General features: G+C 43.0%; 1 protein-coding gene across 1 annotated transcript in view; it reads right to left on the bottom strand.

The window, feature by feature from the left end:
* Positions 1 to 23,186, bottom strand: part of COL11A1 (collagen type XI alpha 1 chain) — a 254,149-nt gene that overhangs the window by 73,939 nt on the left and 157,024 nt on the right. The window contains exons 32-38 of the mRNA XM_033151495.1: positions 22,192 to 22,245; positions 19,227 to 19,271; positions 19,005 to 19,058; positions 18,866 to 18,910; positions 9,547 to 9,600; positions 6,513 to 6,566; positions 3,949 to 4,002 (exon numbers count right to left, since the gene is read on the bottom strand). Of these exons, the coding sequence (XP_033007386.1) occupies positions 3,949 to 4,002; positions 6,513 to 6,566; positions 9,547 to 9,600; positions 18,866 to 18,910; positions 19,005 to 19,058; positions 19,227 to 19,271; positions 22,192 to 22,245 (360 nt within the window). The remainder of the gene's footprint in view (positions 1 to 3,948; positions 4,003 to 6,512; positions 6,567 to 9,546; positions 9,601 to 18,865; positions 18,911 to 19,004; positions 19,059 to 19,226; positions 19,272 to 22,191; positions 22,246 to 23,186) is intronic.

Here is a 23,186-nt window from a genome sequence, read left to right as displayed (position 1 = left end):
CAAAAATGGTCAGGACGTGTTAGCGCTATGATTGGATAGGGGAGAAATGAGATTCAGAGGTGAATCTTCCTAATTTGCACCTTCGGAAACAATGCACAAACCAAGACACAGCCAACCTTTGAAATTTTGCAACGAAGTTCTCCAGCCAAGTAATGTGTATAAAATGCATATATCAGTGGCCAAAAATGTGCATACAGTTCCCTAGGAAGGGTCTGCACTTCCACCAAGCATTTTAGAGGGGCTTTCAGCCACATGGCACTGAAGTTACTAGGTTTGAAATGCTGTTTTTGGAAAGGAAGAAGGCAGAAGGCAACCCTTGGACCATCTCATTAAGTATGTTAACAGGTTTGTACCATGGGATTATTGTTATGTTTTAGGATTTTCATTTTAAAATCTGCATGAATACAGGTAAGATGGACAAATTCCCAAAGGTACTGGCACAGAACAGAGATGGGCTGATCTGTCCATATCTAGCTCTGATTCCTGAATGGTAAGAATTTGAGGAGAGATGGGTCTTTAGCGCTGTGGCACCTATCCTGCTCACTAGAAACTCCACATCCCAGTTTCTGCCACTCTTTGTGAGGCGGTGAGTGGTCTACATCCTCCCTTTCTGATGCACATGGCCCAAGTGTCCAGCAAATATGGCTAATAGCAATGGCTTTGAGCCAAAAGAAAGGAGATTCTGACTGAACACCAAGAAGAACATTCTGATGGTAAGAGCTGTTAGGCAGTCAAACGGTCTCCCTCGGGAGGTGGTGAACTGTCCTTCATTGAAGGTTTCAAAGCAGAGATTGGATGGCCATCTTTCATGGATGCTTCTGTTGGGATTCCTGCATTGCAGGGGGCTGGAATAGATTACTCTTGGGGTCCCTTTCAGCTCTACAAGGCTATGATTCTGTGTTGCCATTGGCCCGGCAAGTTGGCAAACAGTTATGAGGAAGTGTGCAGAGCTATATTGTTTTTACAGTGGTACCTTGGGTTACGTACTCAATTTGTTCCGGGTCGCTGTACGTAACCCAAAACGTACATAACCCGAAAAACGTGCTTTGCGCATGCGCGAAGTGCGCAGAACGCTTCTGCATATGCACAGATCGCTTCTGCGCATGCGCGGATTGCGCGCACGCAGGAAACACTTCTGGATTACGGGAGTTCGTAACCCGAAAAGTACGCAACCCGAAGCGTACATAACCCGAGGTACGATTGTATTGTCTTGGGGTAATAGGATGCCAAACTGCGGGAGGCAGTGGAGGATAGGGGTGCCTGGCGTGCTCTGGTCCATGGGGTCATGAAGAGTCGGACACGACTGAACGACTGAACGACAACAATAGGATGCCTAGCTAATCATGCAGGCTCTCTCTTATCTGGGAAGGGCTCCATCAAGTAGTACTGCAAAACCCTGATTAATAGGCCCTGCTTGGATTCTGATGAGGCAATCCAAATTCAGCTCACTGCCCTCAGATATACATTTGGAAGCAAAGCAGAAACAAATGCCATTGATTCCGAAGTGTACTAAGCACTCTTTCTGTTTGTAAGACATTAGTTTAAAGGAAATTTAACACCGTGTTTCGCCACTACACTTCCATTACTCCTATTTAAAGATAAAAATCAGAAACATCAACACAGAATGATAATGATGTTCATGATACAAATTCATGTGCAAGCTCCTTCTAAATTTGGCAGTACATGGGGCAATGCATATATTTTTTCCTGGTGACAGAAAGCAATGGGCTATTTTTCTTTATGAAAAAGAAAGAAAATAAAACGCTAATGTGATACAAATAAATTAAAAACCCTCGCAAAGAAAGCAAATGCACAATATACCAGTCCTGAGATGGGATTACAGTTACCTTTACTAACATTCAAAGGCAGCCTGGTCAGGCATTGGAAATTAAACTTAGTCAATAAAAGTCGAGAAGGAGACACACGGTAATTCAGATAAAATGTGCACTTAGTAAGATGCCCGCTGTTTCACTTCACTGAAGTGTTGGAAGAAACACAACAAAAATGATTCATACGACTCCTGTAGTTAAACCAGAGCACAGAGAAATTCAGAGACGTCTGACCATCTAAAAGCTTTTTCTTTAAGGGCTTGTTGCAATAGCATTTCTAGTCAAGCCGCACTCTGTGATTCCTAAAAATTACTATGGGTTGGATCCAGAGTTCCCATAAGTTGAAGTAAGTTCATGGCACCCTTCTACAGAAGGAAGGGTGGAAGGTGGTTTTTTTTGGGAGGGGGGCATTTCTTCCTTTCCCCTGCAGCCCTGGTCTGGAAGGTTTGGAGAAGAAGAAGAAGAAGAAGAAGAAGAAGAGGAGGAGTTTGGATTTGATACCCCGCTTTATCACTACCCGAAGGAGTCTCAAAGCGGCTAACATTCTCCTTTCCCTTCCTCCCCCACAACAAACACTCTGTGAGGTGAGTGGGGCTGAGAGACTTCAAAGAAGTGTGACTAGCCCAAGGTCACCCAGCAGCTGCATGTGGAAGAGCTGAGACGCGAACCCAGTTCACCAGATTACGAGTGTACCGCTCTTAACCACTACACCACACTGGCTCTTGAACATCACATAAAGTAGCATGGTATGCTTCTGGAAGAAGGGCAAGTCAGGGTAAATTGATTCCCCATGGTCTTCCCTCCAGAGGGAGCTACCACTAGATAGAAGTACCTTCCAAAAATTAAAGGAGCCCTTACACTTGCAGGACAACTCTGACTCTGACTTCCTAAACTGAACATGTATAGGTCTCCACGAACCTTCCATAATCTCTCGTAGGATTGCTAACAATCCCGTGGTATGCTTTTAAACTTTTCCACTAGTGTGAGCAGGGTTTTGCATGATTTACAGATCCCACAGATTTCTCTTCGGGCGAATTTCCGAGAAACATGTTTAGGTTGAGCATGCAAACCTCATCAGTTTCAGGGGACTTGCTCCAAAGCAAGTCACCCTGTCCCAGTCCCGACTCTTGAACCAGGACACACCATGGGGCAGATCTGTGATTTACTGCAAGCACTGGGTTCAATCAATCACATTCTCTGTCTCACAGTTTAATGTTGCTGCAAGGGATAAACATGCTTTATAACATGCTCCAAGGAGTGGCCACACAGCTCTTACTGGGTAACTGTACATAAAATGGGATGTACAAAACAACACTGTGCAGAATAGAAGATGGCTGTCACCATTAATACATGGAGACAGTCATCTTCTCTATTATTATTATTATTATTATTATTATTATTATTATTATTATTATTATAAAAAAATTTATACCACCCTTCATCTGTAGATCTCAGGGCAGCTCATGACATAAAAATACAAGATAGAAAACAGTTACCCAGGAAGTGACAGCACTTCATGATGTGTGATAAAAAACATTTTTTATCCAGTGTGGCAGGTGTCAAACTTTGAAGCTGCTCTTAGCAGCTTTATGCTGTTAAAGAGAGAGAGAGAGAGAAAAAAAGAGAAAGAATGAAAGAATGAAAGAATGAAAGAAAGAAGGAGAGGGAGGGATTCCTTGGACCAGGCATAGGCAACCTTCGGCCCTCCAGATGTTTTGGACTACAATTCCCATCATCCCTGACCACTGGTCCTGTTAGCTAGGGATCAAGGGAGTTGTAGGCCAAAACATCTGGAGGGCCGAAGGTTGCCTATGCCTCTCTTGGACCATCTCATAAGTAGCAGCTACCATTTCTTACTTTTTTAAAAAACCAGTAATTTAAAAAAAAAATTCTGTGCATTCCCCCACCCCCGTTTAAAACTCAACATGGAATAGCGACAAAACAGACTTGTTTGGGGGCACATATGGGCACGAGGCAAAAACATCTTGTTCTGAACATCCACCCCATTGGTAGACTGTGTCGTTGGTCAGCTTGAAAGAGGTTGCTGTGCGACAGGCACGGCCAAACTAAAGGCTCCCTCCGCATTTGGTAAAGCTAAAGTTAGGCAGAAACATCATACCTGAGGTCCAACCACGCCACCAGGACCCGGGGGCCCAGTCTTGCCTTGGAAACCCTAAGAAACAAAGCAGACAATGGTTACTAATACTGACACTTCTGCACATCACACACGGCTTTTAACTGCTGAAGAGATGAGAAGCATGAAGTGCTGTCTCAGGGGAATCGTCTTTCCCCCGAGAGTAAAGACTGCCATTTCTGTTATTACGGCGCGCACTTGAATGTAAAATATTGAAGACTCTTTCAAAGATCTATCATTTCCAATCATCGTGAGCTTGGCTCCTCCGCTAGTGCGGTTCAAGGTGGCAGCATTCGCAGGTCGCACTTTCTGCAAAACTGATTAGGGGGCTGTGATTGCACAAATGATATTGCTCAGATTCAGTTCAAATATATGTTGCAGACATCCGCACAGAAGTGTTAAGAGCAGACAAGAAATAACAGCTATACATAGATACACTTAAAATCAGACCGGGAACGACAGGTAGATGATGCCTTAAAAAGGCATGGAAGGAATATCAATGGAGGTAGTAACTTGAGATGAGAAATCAAGATGTTGATTTCTGCCCCCCCTTCCCTCCGTTATAAAAGGGGACCAACATCTTGTTTAACTGTTTTCTACGTACCCCAAGTAGGAATGAATTATCTCAAGAGAAATTTCATTGGTCTCATCAAAGCCCTTCTAGTTCCACCCCACAAAATTCATTTGCATGTTTCACCAGTGTACGGGCATCCAAATCGGCCTTGAAATTTTGCTGTGGGCAAAATCCAGCAGCACCTCTGAGATATTTGGTGCAAATACAACTGGAGACAGCACTGCAAGATGGATGCTCTCCTGCAGCAGAGTAGCGAGCCGCACATTTAAAAGAGCTCAGCAATGCTACAAAGTGATGGATTGTATATAAAAAAAGAGGGGGGAAGCACACAAAGACTCCCTAAAGCGTGTTTGAAGGCATATTGAGTGTCTTGATGATCCTTTTAAGGAAAAGTTTTTGCAAAAGAAGCAAACGGTCCCCTGAGAATTGCCGGGAGCCAGAGGATCCTCTGCGCTAATGCTCACTCAAAGCTGCTACTTCAGCAAAGCTGCACTGTGACCTTCCAAGAGCAGTCCTTGGCATTCAGCAGCCGACAAGGAATTGACAGACCTCCACTGCTGGCAGGGGCAGAGTGCAATCTGCACTGGAGACGCCATGGGCAGAATGGGGGCTGTGCAGCTTTCCCCAGCTTCCCCAGTCCCTTTTTTTTGTTTGTTAAGTATAATAGTTTAATGGACACTGAAATGAGAATGCTTAAATGTGTATTGGTGAAAAGGTTTGACGTGCGGGTTTTCCATGGGGCTATATTAAAGCCAAGGAGAGCACTCTGAGCTCTTGCTAAGTTGTTAATTAATTAATTGATTGTTGTTCTCTGGTAGCTAACCTGTATGTGTTGTAACCTTAGATTAGGCATGGCCAAACGTCACCCTCCAGATGTTTTGGGACTACTACTCCCATCATCCCTAGCTAACACGACCAGTGGTCAGAGATGATGGAAATTGTAGTCCAAAACATCTGGAGGACCAAGTTTGGCCATGCCTGCCTTAGATCATGTGGTGAAGGTATTGGGCTGCAAATCTCCATTTTAAAAGGGAGTGGCCATTGAGTCTTGTCCTCCCAAACTCCATGGAATGAGGATGTAAATGAAGCCTAAGGCCAATGGAGGCTGGAATGGAGGCTGAGAAGAGAGAGATATATATCTTTGCTTATAGATCTATTGGGTTATTTCATATTTTGCAAGATGCTGAGCCTGTGCTGGACAGCACAAGTCATTGTATGGATACTTTGGTTGTATCTTCGATGCTTATGTTTTGTTTTGAAGAGTTCTACCAGTAAAAGTTTGAATAATATTTTTAGGGGCCGGGACAATGATTTCTTCCCAAAGGAGTCAGTTCTTATGCTTCCAGTCACTTCAAACTGTGCAATATTAATATCTGCAACATAAACGTTTGTTACATTGTGGGGGAAAGTGAAGGGGCGGGGGAAAGCAGCCTGGAGGAAGGATTAAGCATCTCCTGCGCAACCTGCTCAGGTCTTCACTGGAAATCACAGCCGGCTCCTTGCTTTGCAGCAGGGCTGGATTAAGACCTTCAGAAGCCCTAAGCACTTAAAAGATTTTGGTGCCACCATATATATGTAATTCAAAATATATCATTTATCTATATTATTACCTCTATTATTACTATTTTATTATATATGTGTGTATGTGTCTGTCTATGTAATTTTTTCATTTATTGTGGGAGCCTTTTTTTTAGGAACCTGGTTCAGCTGCACTATAGTAATAGCAGCAATATGGTCCATGGTAAATCTGGCAATGGAAAATAACCACGGTGCCCCCCCCTTCCCTTGATAACCTAAGTGTGTGCTTATTCTGCTTAATGGTTAATCCAGCCCTGCTTTGTAGCTAGGATTAGGATTCCAGGTTCATGTTGATTGCCAAGCGTCAAGTTCTATCCAAGATGAATGAGCAGTGTACTAAAAAAACAAAAACAAAAAATCAAATCAGCATATCGAAGAAAACAAATAATGCACTTACAGTTTCACCCCTCTGGCCTGGATGTCCGGGCAAGCCATCCTTCCCTGGTGGACCCTGCAATGGGAAACATAAGCAATCAAGTTATAGCTCTGAGAAGCAGATGCTAACCAAGTCTAACAATCTTTGTGATAGCTCCAATCTGACAAGCTGGCTTTCAAGCATCCCACCGTGAATGTCGGCTGAGTGGCCAGCCATTATTAAGCTGACTGCTCATGGTCAGGGATGTTCAGTTAATATTTGCTGAACGGGAGTTAATGACTGGAAATCTCTCTCTCTCTCTCTCTCTCTCTCTCGTCTGCCTTTGGAAGGGAACACCCTTTAGCCAATGCAACACAGCCACGGCGTTGTTGCATCTTGGATGGGAAGGCAGAGAGAGTGAATCAGAGAGCCAGAGGGGGTTTCTTGGGGTTGGAGTTTAGCTGGACTTGAAGCAGCTAGGGCAAGAGGCTGCAGGGGGGGTCTGAGCAATTGCTTCCTTAAGGAATCTAATGCACATTCTGTTCCTTTGTGCGCTGCCAGCTGTGCGGGCCCATAGCTTCTAATGTGACCTACTTCTGTATCTGTAAATAAGTCAAACAGTAAAGAAGGTACCAGAAAAACCCTGGTGCCCTCTCATCCAAAAGAGACAAAATAGTACATTTCTGCTGCCTGCTCCTCATTAATTTATTACCTCTCCCCAACTGCACAACAATTTCTCCTAAGGCAATCCAAATCCATAAGAATCCTGGTATCTTTGAAAACTGTACTTCGCTCAACCCCGATTTGATGGAAACTGTTTTAAAAATGAAAACTTATGGAATTTATCAGTACGATAAAGGTGGGGGTCTGCGATATTAAAACTTGCCAAAAAATATGCAAAAACAAAACAGAAACAAACCCTCCCCAACATTATGCAAGGAACCAATGGTGGTTGATGACATCTGAACATGTTACACACCAGCATGCCATAACGGAACTCTGGCAGTTCTTTCTTTCTTTGCAATAAAAATTAATTTTAGGAGCTTTGGAAAGCATTTCTGTTTAAACTTTTTACTGACAGCCCCTTCTCCACTCCCACCCCCTAATTGCTCCTGCCATCCACCCACTTTGGTTCCATAGGGCAAACACAGATTCTTGCTCTGTGATGTAGTGATGGACATACAGATCCCTAGAGTGGGAGGTAATAAAAGTGAAGCTGGGAAATTACATCTCCATGTGACATTCTGTCAACCAAGAATAATAAGAGCAAGGGATGCTGGATCAATATGATTTCAGGTTCAGTACATTCTGCACACCAGGACAAACCAGGACAAACAAAGTCTGAAGGGTTGTATTAGGCAGAAACAAGCAGTGCAGCCCATTGATTCCATTGGAGTCGATCAATTCCACTAAGGTAAATGGGACCCTAAAACATTTGAAAGCCTCTACATTATTCCAAGCTAGTGGATACTTCAGTTCCATTTATGAATGCAACGTTTTAAAGACAATAACCCAGTTAGTGCATGCCGTACACTTGTTTTGGTAATAGTCTGCCAATAGCGGATATAACTTTCCCATTAACTTCAGCATTTTTCTTTCGTTTTTTTTGGGACTGGGATCGACACAAGATGGAGAGAGACCTCTAGTGGCATCTGGCCATCCCTACAGAGAAAAACATTCTGCAGATACTAAAGCGGCTGCCACCTTGTTGGGATGGTGACAAGTTTTCAATCAACTCCTTTACCCTGCAAGCTGCCTCGTTGAGAGCTTGCACAAAATTTTCAGCAGCAACCAGGTGTGCGAAAATTGCATTGTCAGGGTTATGTTACGCAGAATGAGGGGGAACGCATTTCAGCTAAGGTTGCAGAAAAAGCAGGAGTCATATGGTACACTTTTTGATATAGTACACTATAGCTGCACAGAACAGAAACTCACCTTATATACGCTTCTGATTTTTTATTTATATATACAGCTTCAGTTGTTTGCTCCCAGAGATGTCCTATCATTGTTATCAGATTTCCCAGCAAACACTTTTGCTTTTAATGTTTGTTTCGTTGCAGCAGCAGGTCGGTGGGAGCTACTTGCTAAACGGTTCTAGCTACTTCAAATACCAGGGAAAAGTGCTATTGAGCTTCTCCGAGCCGATCTTTCCCGAGGAGCAGCTGTGCACAAATAACACAAGTTGCAAACTTTGGAGAGGCTAGAACCTTTAAATTCAGCGGGACATAGGGAGCAATCCTAAGTCTCTCCACAGCCTGGTGGGGCTTTACGGAGTGGCGGGGCTACTGCCATGTCTGCAGCCCTGGTGGGGTGGAAAGTGGATGAGGGGCAGCCGGGAGCTGGCACAGTGATCAGGTTCAAATTGGGCCAATGCTGTCGTATGATAGCAGCCGGGACATCTTGGGATCCCTGCTCCCAAAAGCCTCTTTGGCAGATGGAAGAGGGAGCTCTGCATCAGATCTGGCACCAGATAGAGAAGCCAACAAGACCAGGTGCAGGGATGCCTCTACTCAATACAATATGTCCACCCCACCAGCCTTGCACAAAGGGGGTTTAGATTGTTCTGCCATTCTGTGCAAGGATGCCCAGAGATTGTTACGTATCCATCTAGATGAGAGGGGAGGATATGTGAAAAACTGGCAACCTGGAGACTGGAATTGGAATAAGGAATCTTCTGGCCATTGTTCTTCACAAACACTTCTGATTGTGCTTTTCAAAGCTCAGTACAGTGGTGCCCCGCTAGACGAAAATAATTCGTTCTACGAGTGTCTTCGTAGAGCGAATTTTTCGTCTAGCGAAGCGGCAATGGAGCGTGGAGGTTTTCGCGCTAAAATAAAATATTAAAAAAATTCGTCTTGCGAGGCAGCCCCATTGACATTTTCGTCTTGCGGGGCAGCCTTCCGCTAGCAAATGCCGTTCGTCTAGCGAGTTTTTCGTCTAGCGAGGCATTCGTCTAGCAGGGCACCACTGTACACATCTCTCAACACATGGAAAAACAGTACATAACAACCAGTCTTTATTTCTGCATCCCTTATTTGCTGAATAAGCATTGCAATGATTTTGAGAAAATACTTACAGGAGGACCCTTTGGTCCGGGAAATCCAACAGGCCCCTGGGGTCCTTGTGGGCCCTAAAATCGATCAGAAAAGCAAAAAGCAAAAATAAATAAATAAAATGTTAACAGCGGCTGCAGCGGTGGCATGGAAAGAGCACAGATATTTTGGAGAGAAACTTGTGATGCAACCAACCAGTGGGAAATGTTAAACTAATGCCTGCCCGTGGCTGTTGACAAGGTGGGGGCCTCAGTGAAAAACGTTTTTGTCTCAGCAAATATATTCAAGCACACACCTAAACATCTGGGCAAAGTTACTTGTGTACAGATGAGACAGTGCAAGGTTTGTCTCGCTCTGTTTAGTAATAGGATGTGTCGTTTCAGTACAATGCCAGTGGCCAAATTTCTGTAAGCAATTCCAGTTATTAATTTGGTTACAAAAATAAATATTACCTGGTATCAGCATTACAGCACAATCCTATGTATGTCTGCTGAGAAGTGAACCCCACTGAATGCCACGAGACTTAGGCAGCGTACACCATACATTCAAAGCACACACATACTGCACAAAATCCTGGGTGCTGTAGTGTGTTAAGGGTGCTGGTAATAGTACCTCTGTGAGCAAGTGAACTACAGTTCCCAGGATTCTTTTGGCAAAACCATGTCCTTTAAATAGGTATTTTATTGTGTTTTTTCTATATTTTGGAAGCTGCCCAGAATGGGTGGGGCAACCCAGTCAGATGGGCAGGGTAGAAAAAAATAAATTTTTTATTATATGTTGTGTGCGCACAGCCTTCCTCTCAAGTAATTTATTCTGTATCCAGGATACTCCCACCACTGGTTTGGGAAGCAGCATATATATACAAAGTTAGCCATAATCCATATCTATCTTGTTGTTCCTTATGAAATACTGTGTTTTGAGGCGTTTCCCCGAAAACCAGCTTCTACCTGAATCGAGAAAAACCAACAAACTAGCTTCATTTCAAGCCAGGAACGTGTATGCAGCCCACATACAGAAGCACAGGTTATTTTAGACATTTCTGCACCTGAGGCAAAAGATGTCAAAATTATATACCTTCCTGCTATTTTATTTTTTTAAGTCAAGGTTCATGGGAAAGTCAGCCCTGTGACTGCAATTCCTTGTGAAGCGTTTCTCTGCTACTCTGGTGAAGAGGACAGAGTATCTCGGAGTTCTTTGAAGTTCTCTTGTTGCAGCCTGGCACTGAATGAAATTCATGGTGAGAGTCAAATTTAAGCTGCCTCTTGCGGCGGCTGGAGAAACTCTTATGAGGAATGTGCGTGGAAAGGATTCTGCATGCATACGGCCTAGGACCCTCGTACCTACGGGGCTGCCTCTCCTGTTATGCCCCACGGAGGACCTTAAGTCCTGCAAATAATAACATCCTGAAGATCCCAGGCCCCAGGGAGATTAGACTGGCCTTGACCAAAGCCAGGGCCTTTTCGGTCGCGGCCCCAGCCTGGTGGAACGCTCTCTCGCAAGAGACTAGGGCCCTGCAGGATTTGACATCTTTCCGCAGGGCATGCAAGACGGAGCTGTTCTGCCAGGCCTTTGGTCGGGGTTCAGTCTGATTCTTTTCTTTCTGTATAAGAACAAGCATTAAAGAAGTCTCCTAGCCTGCTCACAGGTCCTTTATAAGAACAGTGGTAACAGTTGGCCCTGGAGAATATTAACCACTCTCAATTTTACCTGTGGAGTGCCATCTGTCCAGATTTTAATTTGCTCTGAACTAATTTTAAGATGTATTTTAACTAATTGATTGCCTGTTTTATGTTCTTATGTTGTTTGTATACTGCCTTAGTTTTATGATGTTAGCCGCCCTGAGCCTGGCTCCGGCCAGGGAGGGCGGGGTACAAACAAAATTATTATTATTATTGTCAGGAAACCCCCCTCCCCACGGCAGGTAGCAGCCCGGGATCGCTTGCAGTACAGGGAACCACCCCCTTTGTTCACCAGCTCGTCATCCCCCTCCTCAGGAGTAAGCGACCATTCCTCCAGTGGAGAGGGGGAGTTGGAGGCAGGAAGTCGGCGCAGGGGCTGTGAAGGGATAGCAGAGCCTGAACACCATGGGGAAAGCGGGGAACAGGGACAGGTTCCCACGCCCCGAGTTCGCAGACAGGAAAGACGTGGAAGGGGGAGGTGGGGGTTCAGAATCCCGCGCCTCTTTTGCTGGACCAAGAACCGGAAGGGGTCATTCCTGGACTCTGCGGAGGGATGAGCTGGACGTTTGAACTTTTGCTCCACTGTAAATATCTGCACAATAAAGAACTTAGTTTTTAGAAGTTCTGCGTTCGGCTGATTTCTCATGAGCAACCACTGAACGTCCTTACAATTATTATTATTATGCAAGGAGGATTCAACAAAAAAGTCAGGAAGCAGACCTTGTGAAAGTGCAGCTAGCATCTCTATTTGGTTCATGTTCAGCCAGGTGGCTGCTAGGCAGAGCTTTTATGGCGAGATCTACAATTCCTACACTCAGCTGACAGCATTACAGCTCAAAACAAATTAAGGTGCAGAAAACTGCTTATGAAGCAAATACAAACAAGCAAACAAAAAACACATTCGCCTGAAGTTAGAACAACCTTAACAGAGGAAGCATCTATATATATTTTTAATAATTGCTCAGATTATATGACAGAGTGCCCTTCCCCACATTTCGAAGTAAGGCACAAAATATCACATGCAATCATGGTTTGTTGTTGCTTACGTATTTCCTTTTTATGCTTTTGATCATCAAATATGACACTTTTTAACTATAATTGGTGTTAATTCACAAGTGTTTACTGATTTCAGGTCCTTGGGATGGATAGGTTATATTCATTCATTAATTACATTTATACTCTATCTTTGTACCTAGGAAATTCAAGGCAGTATACATAGCTCCCTCTCCTTTCCAGTGTTATTCATCACAACAATCCTGCAAAGTAGGCAAGGCTGAGAGCTAAGGTTGCCCAGTGAATTTCATGGAGATTTGAACCCGAGTCTTCTCAGTCCTAGCCTGGTACCTTAACAATCACGCTACAATGCCTCTACAAAAAACAATAGGAAAACAATGCTTTGAAATACCAGTTTCACATTGTTTTATATTTTATGCGATTTTAACTTTATTTTCTACCTGTCCTTTACACCTCCTCTGATTTCTTCATTCCTGGATGGTTCAACAAGATAGAGAAACCATTCAACTACTGATAAAAGTGCTCTTTAAAAATTGGATCGTTTTTTTCTGTTTTTTGTGTGTGAACAGCTCCTTCTAGCAATATGTAGTGACTAAGGACTATTTTCATATCAATGATTTTTTCCCCCTGCATCGTGTTAACTCTGCCTTCCCTTTTTCCTTTTACACCAAGAGTGCCATATTTAGTTACTCGGCTCTATCAAACCCAGTGTTTATATCCTTGTGAATACAAACATGAAACAATGTGAGAGGGCTATGTTGTGATTTTGTTTTGGTATCTTTTTCCTTGTTTGTAATGGTTCTTATACACTGAATAATTTAAAAAGAAGGAGAAGAAAATAAAATGTATAAACATGGGGCTTGATAAGTATGAAGAATTGTATACTTGCTCTGCACTGGAAAGGAAAAGTCAATGTTATGTGGATATTTTGTCTACTTTGTATTTGTAACCCTTGTTAAGTTATGTTAAGTATAATGGTTTAATTGACACTGAAATGAGAATGCCTAAATGTGTATTGGTGAAAAGGTTTGACATGGGTTTTTCCACAGAACTATATTAAAGCCAAGGAGAGCACTCTGAGCTCTTGCTGCGTTGAGAATTAACTGTTTGTTGTTCTCTAGTAGCTAACCTGTGAGTGTTGTAACCTTAGATCATGTGGTGAAGGTAGGGACCCCTGACCATTAAGTCCAGTCGCGGATGACTCTGGGGTTGCGGCACTCATCTCGCTTTACTGGCCGAAGGAGCCGGCGTACAGCTTCCGGGTCATGTGGCCAGCATGACTAAACTGCTTCTGGAGTGGTATCTATCTATCTACTTGCACTTTGACATGCTTTTGAACTGCTAGGTTGGGAGAAGCAAGGACCGAGTAATGGGAGCTCACCCCATCGCGGGGATTCAAACTGCCGACCTTCTGATCAGCAAGCCCTAGGCTCTGTGGTTTAGACCACAGCACCACCAGCGGTTGGGTTGCAAATATCCATTTTAAAGGGAGTTGCCTTCGTGCCTTTTGTCTCAGGGCTCTGTGAAGTAAGGACATGTAAAAGACCCTCACTGACTGAGAGAGAAAAAACAGCCCCAGGCTAAAAATAGATGCTGCAGGAAGAGATAGACCTCTGCTTGTAGGTCTGTGGGAATTATTTCACATTTTGTAAGATGCTGAGCCTCTGCTAGACAGCGCAAGACATTGTATGGATATTTTGGACGTATCATTTGATGTTTCTGTTTTGTTCTGAAGAGTTCTGCTAGTCAAATTTGAACAATATTTTTATTAGACTTTTTCCCTTCCTTCCTCAAATTGGTGGATCAGGGGAATGCTGTGGAAATAGTGTATGTAAGGGGTTTATAAGCAGAGGTTGGATGGCCTACTGTCCTGCATGCTTTAGATGAGATTCCTGCATTGCAGGGGTTTAGATTAGATGACTCTTGGGTTTCCCTCCAACTCTACAATTCCTTCCTTCCTTCCTTCCTTCCTTCCTTCCTTCGTTCCTTCCTTCCTTCCTTCTTTCAATATTTCTTCTCTTTTTCTTTCTCTTTCCTTTTCTCCTTTATCCCTTCTCTACGTCTCTGTCCCTTTCTATTTCTCTTTTTCTTTTCTTTCTTTTCTTTTCTTTTTGGTTTGTGTTTTTATTTAGGCTAATGCTTTAATTTTGATAAAAAAAGAGGTAACAGTAACAATAATTTGAAACAAGCTGCTCTATAAAGTTCACCTGAAAAATCTTTGCAAACGTGCCTACAGATGAATAATATAGAGTTCCTCAACAAGCATACCTGCATGGTACATGTGCTTGCACATACCGACACCCACACTCACACTTGTGTCAATCTTCTATTCAGTGTGGTGTAGTGGTTAAGAGCGGTAGACTCGTAATCTGGTGAACCGGGTTCGCGTCTCCACTCCTCCACATGCAGCTGCTGGGTGACCTTGGGCTAGTCACACTTCTTTGAGGTTTCTCAGCCCCACTCACCTCACAGAGTGTTTGTTGTGGGGGAGGAAGGGAAAGGAGAATGTTAGCCGCTTTGAGACTCCTTTGGGTAGTGATAAAGCGGGATATCAAATCCAAACTCTTCTACTTAGCCTCCTTGCAGGACATCCATTGCCCACAGGGACCACAAAGGATTATCACTGGGACCATAAAACTTAGGTGCTATGCCTGGATAGCGCAGGCTTGGCGAAAAACGAGCTGTGTTGAAAACTGATACCAGATTTTCCATGGGTTTCTCTAATGCATTTCTCTATGTAAATAAAAGGCTCCCTAGACCAAAGTGTTAGCATTCACTTTTGTGAAATGATCTTTTACAGCAGGGCTTTGATGTTTACCTTTGAATATTAATGCAAAACCACACAGATTTTATTATAGGGCTGGGGGAGATGTTTATGGAAAAGCTTACACAGTGTTTTGATAGCACTCGAGTAGCAAGAAGCAAATTGAATACAGAACGGAGGGGGGGGAATCTCCCTTGATTGGTTCATTGTCAGTTTTTCTGTTGATGCTCAGTCTATTGCCAGCTGGAGCCTGGATTATCGCAACATGAGGCACAACAGGGTGATGCAATTAGTGCGAGGGAAGCTGTTACTTTCAACAGACGATCTTTCAGTGCGGGAGTCTGTTAATTCAAATGGCAGCGAGTGAACTGGATCCAGTCTCGACAGTGGCATGTGTTTATTGTGGTTCATCTATAGGCAAAATGGTCTGGCAACTCACTGCATGTGAAATGAGAAAATGTTCACACAGAAATTGCAGTTGGCAGACTGGATATGTTCATTCTAAGTCTACTGGGGGCAATCTCAGACCCTCTAAGCGCCCCTAATTTCCAGGGACACTCCCAGATTTACAGAAGCCATCCCAGTTTCTGATTTGATCCCAGAATGTCCCTCTTTTTCTTAGGATGACCCTATTTTCATTGGAGAAATGCTGGGGGGTATGGAGTTATGTGACCCCCAAGCCAAGGAGATAAGTAACCTTTAGAAGACATTTGAAGGCAGCCTTGTTTAGGGAAGTTTTTTTAATGTTTAATGTTTTATCATGTTTTATATATTTTGGAAGCTGCCTAGAGTTGGGGCAACCCAATCAATTGGCTGGGGTATTATTATTATTATTATTATTATTATTATTATTATTATTATTATTATTATTATGTAGGACAGTGTTTTTCAACCTTTTTTGGGCAAAGGCACACTTGTTTCATGAAAAAAATCACGAGGCACACCACCATTAGAAAATGTTAAAAAAATTAACTCTGTGCCTATATTGACTATATATAAAGTAATTCTTTTTTAAAAATAATATTTATTGATTTTTCCTTATATATAAAGTAATTCTCTTGAATTTTTCAATTTTTCCCACGGCACACCAGGCAACATCTCGCGGCACACTAGTGTGCCGCGGAACAGTGGTTGAAAAACACTGATGTAGGATATCCCTACTTTTATGGGGGAAATGTTGGAGGGTATGTCATTGGGTGTACACTGGGGCCTAGAGATCTTAGGTGAAGATCCAAAAACCTGGGTTGATTTCAGAGCATTCAGTGGATCAGATAATTCTGGATCAGATTTGGGGAATCTGCCCATTGCCAGTTGGTTGGTTAATGCCAAAAACTGCTTTTGTGTGGTAGGCTTTATTGGGATCATATGGATTGTTTCCCAGTTATATGATGTGGAACATCTCCCAGTAGCACAGAACTTCCCTCAGGGTTGCTTATAGGGAGGTCTATGGGATAAGGGTATGTGATAAGCAATGCCTGCCTGCTACATCAGTGCCTGCTGCTGGAACTTGTTAATGAGGCCTAGCTCCTTGTGTATTGCAATTGGAAATCACAGTCCACAGTATAATAAATCTTCCAAGGTATCATTTACTACATGATAATGTGTGTTTACTGCAGTGTGGATGACTTGCAGTTTAATAATAAGCAGCCCATTCAACAGCAGGTATTTTTGAGCCAACAAAAATGTATTTGGCCAGTGTTTTTGTTTTGTTTTTGTTTTTTAAAAAGAAATTACATCTGGTCTGTTGGTATACAAGATCCTACATGGCTAGTTTGTAAAGCCCTATTTGGTTATAACAGTTCTGCTGGCAAAAACACTTTTTATTAGCTTCAGTTCAGAAAGCCAAAAACATTTCAAAAATCTAATTAGTTTTACTTGGGAAAACCCTCAGAACCTGCTGCACTTAAAATCTCCTGGCAAATGCTCCACACAAACACACGCACACACACACGCACACACACACAAGCAATAACAACTCTGCAAATTCCTCTTAAAAAGAACCCTCACGGTAAGTACCGGTATGTTTAAAGATTACTTAAAAGGTATTAACTGATACGAGGACAATAGATCATGCTAACATTTTTGATGCACATAATCAACAGCATTGAGTTGACTGACAGGATTTCCTAAATGTCCCGCAAGCAGGCACTGTGATATCTAAAAACTGTTCTGTGTTAATAGCTCTCAAAATCGCAACAAGCATGTGGAATCCTCATTAGACCTTGCTTATTCACTTCAATAGAGAGGAATCTCCCTGTGGAAAGAGATGAGGATATGTGGAGCTGAAAAGAATAGGAAGCCCCAGGCTGAACTTTGTGCCAGAAGTCCTTGGCCTCACTTAGCCGAATGAATGGGAGGGACCCCAAATTGCAGAAGTTCTGGATTACCACATTTTGAAGTAAATTACCACATTACCAACGAAAGATGCCCCTTTCCACAAGACCACTAAGTACAAAGTCTAAAATTATCTAAATGTACCACAAGGATGTGCTCTCAGCAATGGAGAAGAACAGCTAAGACCAGTCCTATGATGGCATATCATGCTTGAACCAAATGCAATCCCCAGAGTAAGGAGGTTACTTTGAATTCCACAAATACCTACAACAGTAGCACTGGGATTCCAACAAGGAGACACTTGATCTGATTTTTTTTTTAGGGGCATGGCCCTCACTAATTTCCAGTAAGGTTGTATCTGGCTTCGACTTCAGACCCTCATCATGTTTGCTGAAGCCTCCCAGGTATTCACTATTCAAAAACGAAGAGTCGGTTCCAAACTGTCTTCATCTACTCATGGCTAACTTTCCGAATTGATTTCAATGGGACTTAACTGCAGTCCAAAGTGTTAGCAATGTTTTGGACCATATGCAAATTTATACAGATGAACGGTGCAACCCAATGCATATTTATGCAGGAGTTAATCACACTGGTTTTGATGGTGTTTACTCTCAGGTAAGTGCACGCAGGATTGCAGCCTCAATTGACAAATGAATTTATTGATTAAATGCACACTTGCCTGCAATCCTAAGCACACTTATCAGAGAGCAAGTCCCACTGACCTCAGTGGGACTTACGTCTCAGCAGACATGCACAGATAAATTGTACCGTTAGCATCTATGACAACCTTCATTTTTATGTGTTTTAACTTGTCCCAAGTGGTAAGCTACAAACAGAAAGAACTAAGAAAATTAAAGGGTTGGTGGCAAAATAGCGTTCAGTATATTCACAAATGGAAGAGGGTGTGAATCAAATAAATGGCTTGGGGGGGAATACATAAATACTTTACTCAGAAGTAGTAAGGGAATATTTGGTATTTAGTTGTGGGGCATCGGAGTTTTTAGGGGGCCAATTAGGTAGGGCAGTGTTTTTCAACCACTGTTCCGCGGCACACTAGTGTGCCGCGAGATGTTGCCTGGTGTGCCGTGGGAAAAATTGAAAAATTACTTTATATATAGTCAATATAGGCACAGAGTTAAATTTTTTAACATTTTCTAATGGTGGTGTGCCTCGTGATTTTTTTCATGAAACAAGTGTGCCTTTGCCCAAAAAAGGTTGAAAAACACTGAGGTAGGGTATTAAAATTTAGGAGGTTTATTGTGCATAGGCGGGGTGGGGAATGAGTCGATAGGCTTTTTCAGGATAACAGACTTGTCGTTATTTGCATGCCTGATGTAGATTTTTCAATTTCGTTGTTCTGTATGGGGCAATGACAAAAAAGATTATCGTATCGTAAAGACCCAACTTTCATCCATTTGAGTATCAGTTCTCATACGAAAACACTTTCCTGCCTCGCAGGAACGGAACACGCCTTCCCTGCAATTCCAACCAGGGAAGTTGTTGACTAGAGAAAGAGAGATGGAAATGAAATCTAAATTGTTCCTTGCCTACCCTTTCACCTGGTGGGCCAGGGGGTCCGTCACTGCCAGCCGTGCCCTGGAAAAGAGCAAATCGTTCAGAGATGAAATGCACGCTTTCATTAAGAGGAAGAGCTACAAGTGAAATTGCTTCCTCGATTCGGTCAAGTTACCTTGGGGCCAGGTTTCCCAGTTGGGCCTCTCGGGCCTCTTGACCCACGTGGTCCCTATTGAGTCACAAAAGATATGCAATTGGTTATTTTTTATTATTATCGTGTGCTACAGTGGCAAAGGATATAAAGGCAACCTTCTGAACATGGCCAGGATAGCAATTAATATGGAAATGCATGAGATAACATTAAAGGGGAGGTGTAGGAAAAATGCATATTACGTACAGTCGGTCCTCGCTGTCCCCTAGGGCCAGGTTTTCCGTGCAAGCCCTGCCAAAGAAAGTTCACACAAATTAATCTTATCGTTCGATGGAGGGGTGTTTTCGTTTTTTGGTCGAGAAGGTGGTTTTGCCGCTTCAAAATGGCACAGCAGAACTCTACCACAGGATCAAAAGCTGCACAGGGCACCTGACGACTTGCCTTGCATTTTAAGTTTTCATAAATAGCTTCTTCAAATATTTATCTCTCTTCTTAAAGGGCAGAATTACAAGTCATAAGGGAAACATTCCGCAACCCAGGTTTGTCTTGCAATGCTAACATGGGAGCAGGGAGCATTTGCAGGAGAGATTGGGTACATTGCGGCAAGTGCTTAACCCTTCCCCTACTCCCCTGCAACCCCCCCCCCTACACCCACCCACCACCTGAGCACTCTTGGGGCAACAGGAGGGGCAGCAGGGTGAGGTGAAGGAGTTTTACTCTTTCTCTCCTTGTCATAGGCCCAGGAAAACCACATCTTGGAAGCTGATGTTTGCGTTTCATAGTTGTAAATCTATTCACTGCAGTAATCAATTGGAGGGGGGAGTAATAATAACAACACTAATAATAATAATAGTAATAATAATAATAATTTATTTATACTCCGCTCATCTGGCCGGGTTTCCCCAGCCACTCTGGGCAGCTTCCAACAGAATATTAAAATGCAATAGTCTATTAAACTTTGAAAGCTTCCCTAAACAGGGAATAGTAACAGGAAACAGAGTATAGTAAGGAAGCTTGTGAGAATGCTGGAAATACAATTGTCTCTCATCAGTTTCAGATTTAAACTGGTGAATCTGCACGCCTGCTTTTCTGCTTCATAAAATGTAGTGGTCGGCAGAGTAATGATATACATTACTTCGGTTTTACTTAATGGCGCACTAAGCGGCCATCAAGCACAATTTCCAAGCCATCCTTTCCCCTTTGATAACTTCATCACATTTCAACCACAAGTGATCAGCCACGTCCAGTTGAGCTTTATAGATAGTGATGCAGTGACCTTCTAGAGCTTGCAGACTCTGCATTATAAATTCCACCCACCAGCTTCAAATAAACAAAGCAGCTATGTCTTGACTTCCTACATCCATTTAAATATGTATTCTTCCAGCATCCTTGCTGCTGGATTCGCCGCTTCAACCTCAAATTGTTTTGGGGGTGGTTTTGTTTTGTATATGAAAAGAGTACTGGGGAATTAGAATGCATAGAAGATGCCAGAGAAATCCCCCTGAGGATAGATTGCAGTCTAGCTGGATAATTCACAGAATATAGGAAGGACTCTTCTCTTGTTTTCTCCCTTCCTCCCCCACTGTATACTTTCTTACCAGGCCCAGATGTTTAAGGTGATGTCAGCCCACCCGGTGCACATGATCCCAAGTTCAAGTTCCTCCGGTGAAACTGTCAAAAAGCTTTATTTATTTCCTCCTTTACTTATACTTCTCCATCAGACAATGGGCTGCTTCCCAGATATCCATCACTAGATGACTGCCGCATCGAGTGGGGACTTGATTGAGTGAAGGCGATCCTCACACATATAATGACACCTTCATTTTGCTTCCTGTCACTTCACACATAATGCTTTTTTTCAACTGAGTCAGGGCCAACCCGGATGTGGAAATAAATGCATCTTTGCATTAACTGCATTATTTTTTTAATAAAATAAAATAGGATGAGCTGGTGTCAGGGATTGGTTAGATGAGGAAGAGTGGTGGAAGCCAAGTGCCCCCCATGGGAAAACACAGAAGATGATGACTTAGATCCTGGTGGTGGGATCCCAGCCACACCTCAGAGGAGGGGACAAGCTGGAAGCTACTAAAAGGAGGGAGTTTGAAGGATCACAAAGAGGAAGAAGCAGACACGTGGCCCAGCACAGGGCAGGGTGAGCAGGTTTCCAGTTTGGATGCGGGCTCCGACAGAGACAACAGAGGGGAGCCAGACCCTGCGTCTCTCCCACAGCTCCGTCATGACAGTTTCTCTGCCGACGGTTCTCTGGCCGCACTTGGTCCTAGAATGCGAAGGATTGATACATATTGCCAAGCAATGAGCCAGACAGGCACAGAGAGAGGCTCCTCGGGCTCGTCGTAGCAGAAGATTGCAAGGGAGGAGCCCTGACTCAGAAAACTAGAGAGCAAAGGAGGGACTGCAAGCCGGTTCAAGCAACTTCTTCGTTAGGGGGATTTGCCTTTCATTGAATTATAGAACAGTAGAGTTGGAAGGGACCCCGAGGATCATGTGGTCCAACCCCCTGCATTGCAGGAATATGCAGTTGTCTGCAACCTTGGCATTATCAGCACCATGCTCTAACCAGTATTTTTTTCCCTTCCCTTAATAACAAAACTAACTGCGAGTTAGCCTCATCTCTCTCTCTCTCTCTCTCTGGGATTTCCCCAACAAGGGAAGAAAGTGTTAAACGGATGCTACATGTCTGCTGTGATCCTCATGTGATCTGGAGCCTCCAGATGATATTACTTTCATTTTTCTTTTGAAAATATCCTTATTAAATATAAAGACATATTTAAAGACATGTATTTTGACCCTCAGATTACATCTTATTTTTCCGCCAACTGGGCAAGCATAGGAAAAATATATCCAATGACGTATGTACTGTGTGAACAGGACCAGCAGCTTGTAGCTCCATCTCACTGTTGTACTGAACACTTGCGAATAACAGAATTAATGGGGAGCCACTGCTGCTGTGGAGCTGCACATTGTTTTGATAATGGGAAGCTGGTGAATAGATTTCCTTGTGGGAAAATTACTATTTAATCTTGTTGAGCAACAGTCTTCTTATTCTTTATTTCTTTTGGTTGCTATCAAGAATGTACAATGTTCTTATTGCATTAGCAGTTAAATTCCCAATCCTGCCTGTCCTTTGAATTTACTTAGCAATGAGTTCCACATATGAATAAAACACATTAAGAAGAATATTATATCATACCCTTGCGCCTTTCTCCCCGTTGGAACCCGGAAATCCAGGGAACCCAGTTGAGCCCTGTAAGGGGGGAGGACACACAGTTATATGGTTTACTCAAAGCCTACTTAGATATTTAATAAATTTCTAAGTCGCTTTTTATGGGGGGAGCCGCTCCCCCTCAAGTGCTTTATATATTAAATGTACGTATCCTTCAAAGCTGTATTTAAATCCAACATAAAGCATGCAATAACAATAACTTGGTGTATGGCCCATTATCACAAAACCATTTCTACAACACAGGTCATAACTAACTCCTAAAGTCCATGGTGAAAAGCTGAGTCTTTCAGGCCCACGCTGAGGGATCGGCCTTGCCTGGTCTCACTCAGAATCATATCCCACAATGGTAGGATCAACAGAGAAAAGGCCCATTTCTGCATGCCCACCAACCAGAAAGATTAGCAACAGATGAATCATCGACACACTATGAATTAATAATAGTTAATAAAATATATTTTTTCCTAGACATCACACAAATCGACAAGATGAAAGCTACATAGTGCGCTGCAATATAAGACATTATACTATTCATTTGAAGTAACTGATGTGGAAATGGTTATTAATAGATGACGGTCTGGTAGCTTACCAAAACGCTTCATGTCCGGAATGCATTAAAACATCAAGAGTGGTAAAATTAAAAACAACAAAAACACCCCAAGCAACCTTACGACAAGCAGAGGGTGGGATTCATTGCTGTGCCCTTCCAATCTTTCCATCTGCCCAAGCGTTTCAGCTTGCCAGATGGAATGACCACTCTTTTCTCCTCTCCCAACTTTTGTGGGTGAGGGGAATGAGAAGGGGACAGGGTCTGTTGCAATGGTGGAAGTCCTTGAGCAGGACATCTACTGACAGGGCTTATTAAGTCATTCCTGCCCCAAGTCACTGGGTGATATCTAGCTGAGGTCACCCTCCAGAAGAATGGACTTCTGCTAGCACCACACAACTTCTTTCCATCCTCAGTT

This window comes from Lacerta agilis, chromosome 6 (assembly GCF_009819535.1).
Source record: "Lacerta agilis isolate rLacAgi1 chromosome 6, rLacAgi1.pri, whole genome shotgun sequence".
Lineage (NCBI taxonomy): Eukaryota > Metazoa > Chordata > Lepidosauria > Squamata > Lacertidae > Lacerta > Lacerta agilis.
This window is presented reverse-complemented; position numbering and strand designations above follow the sequence as displayed.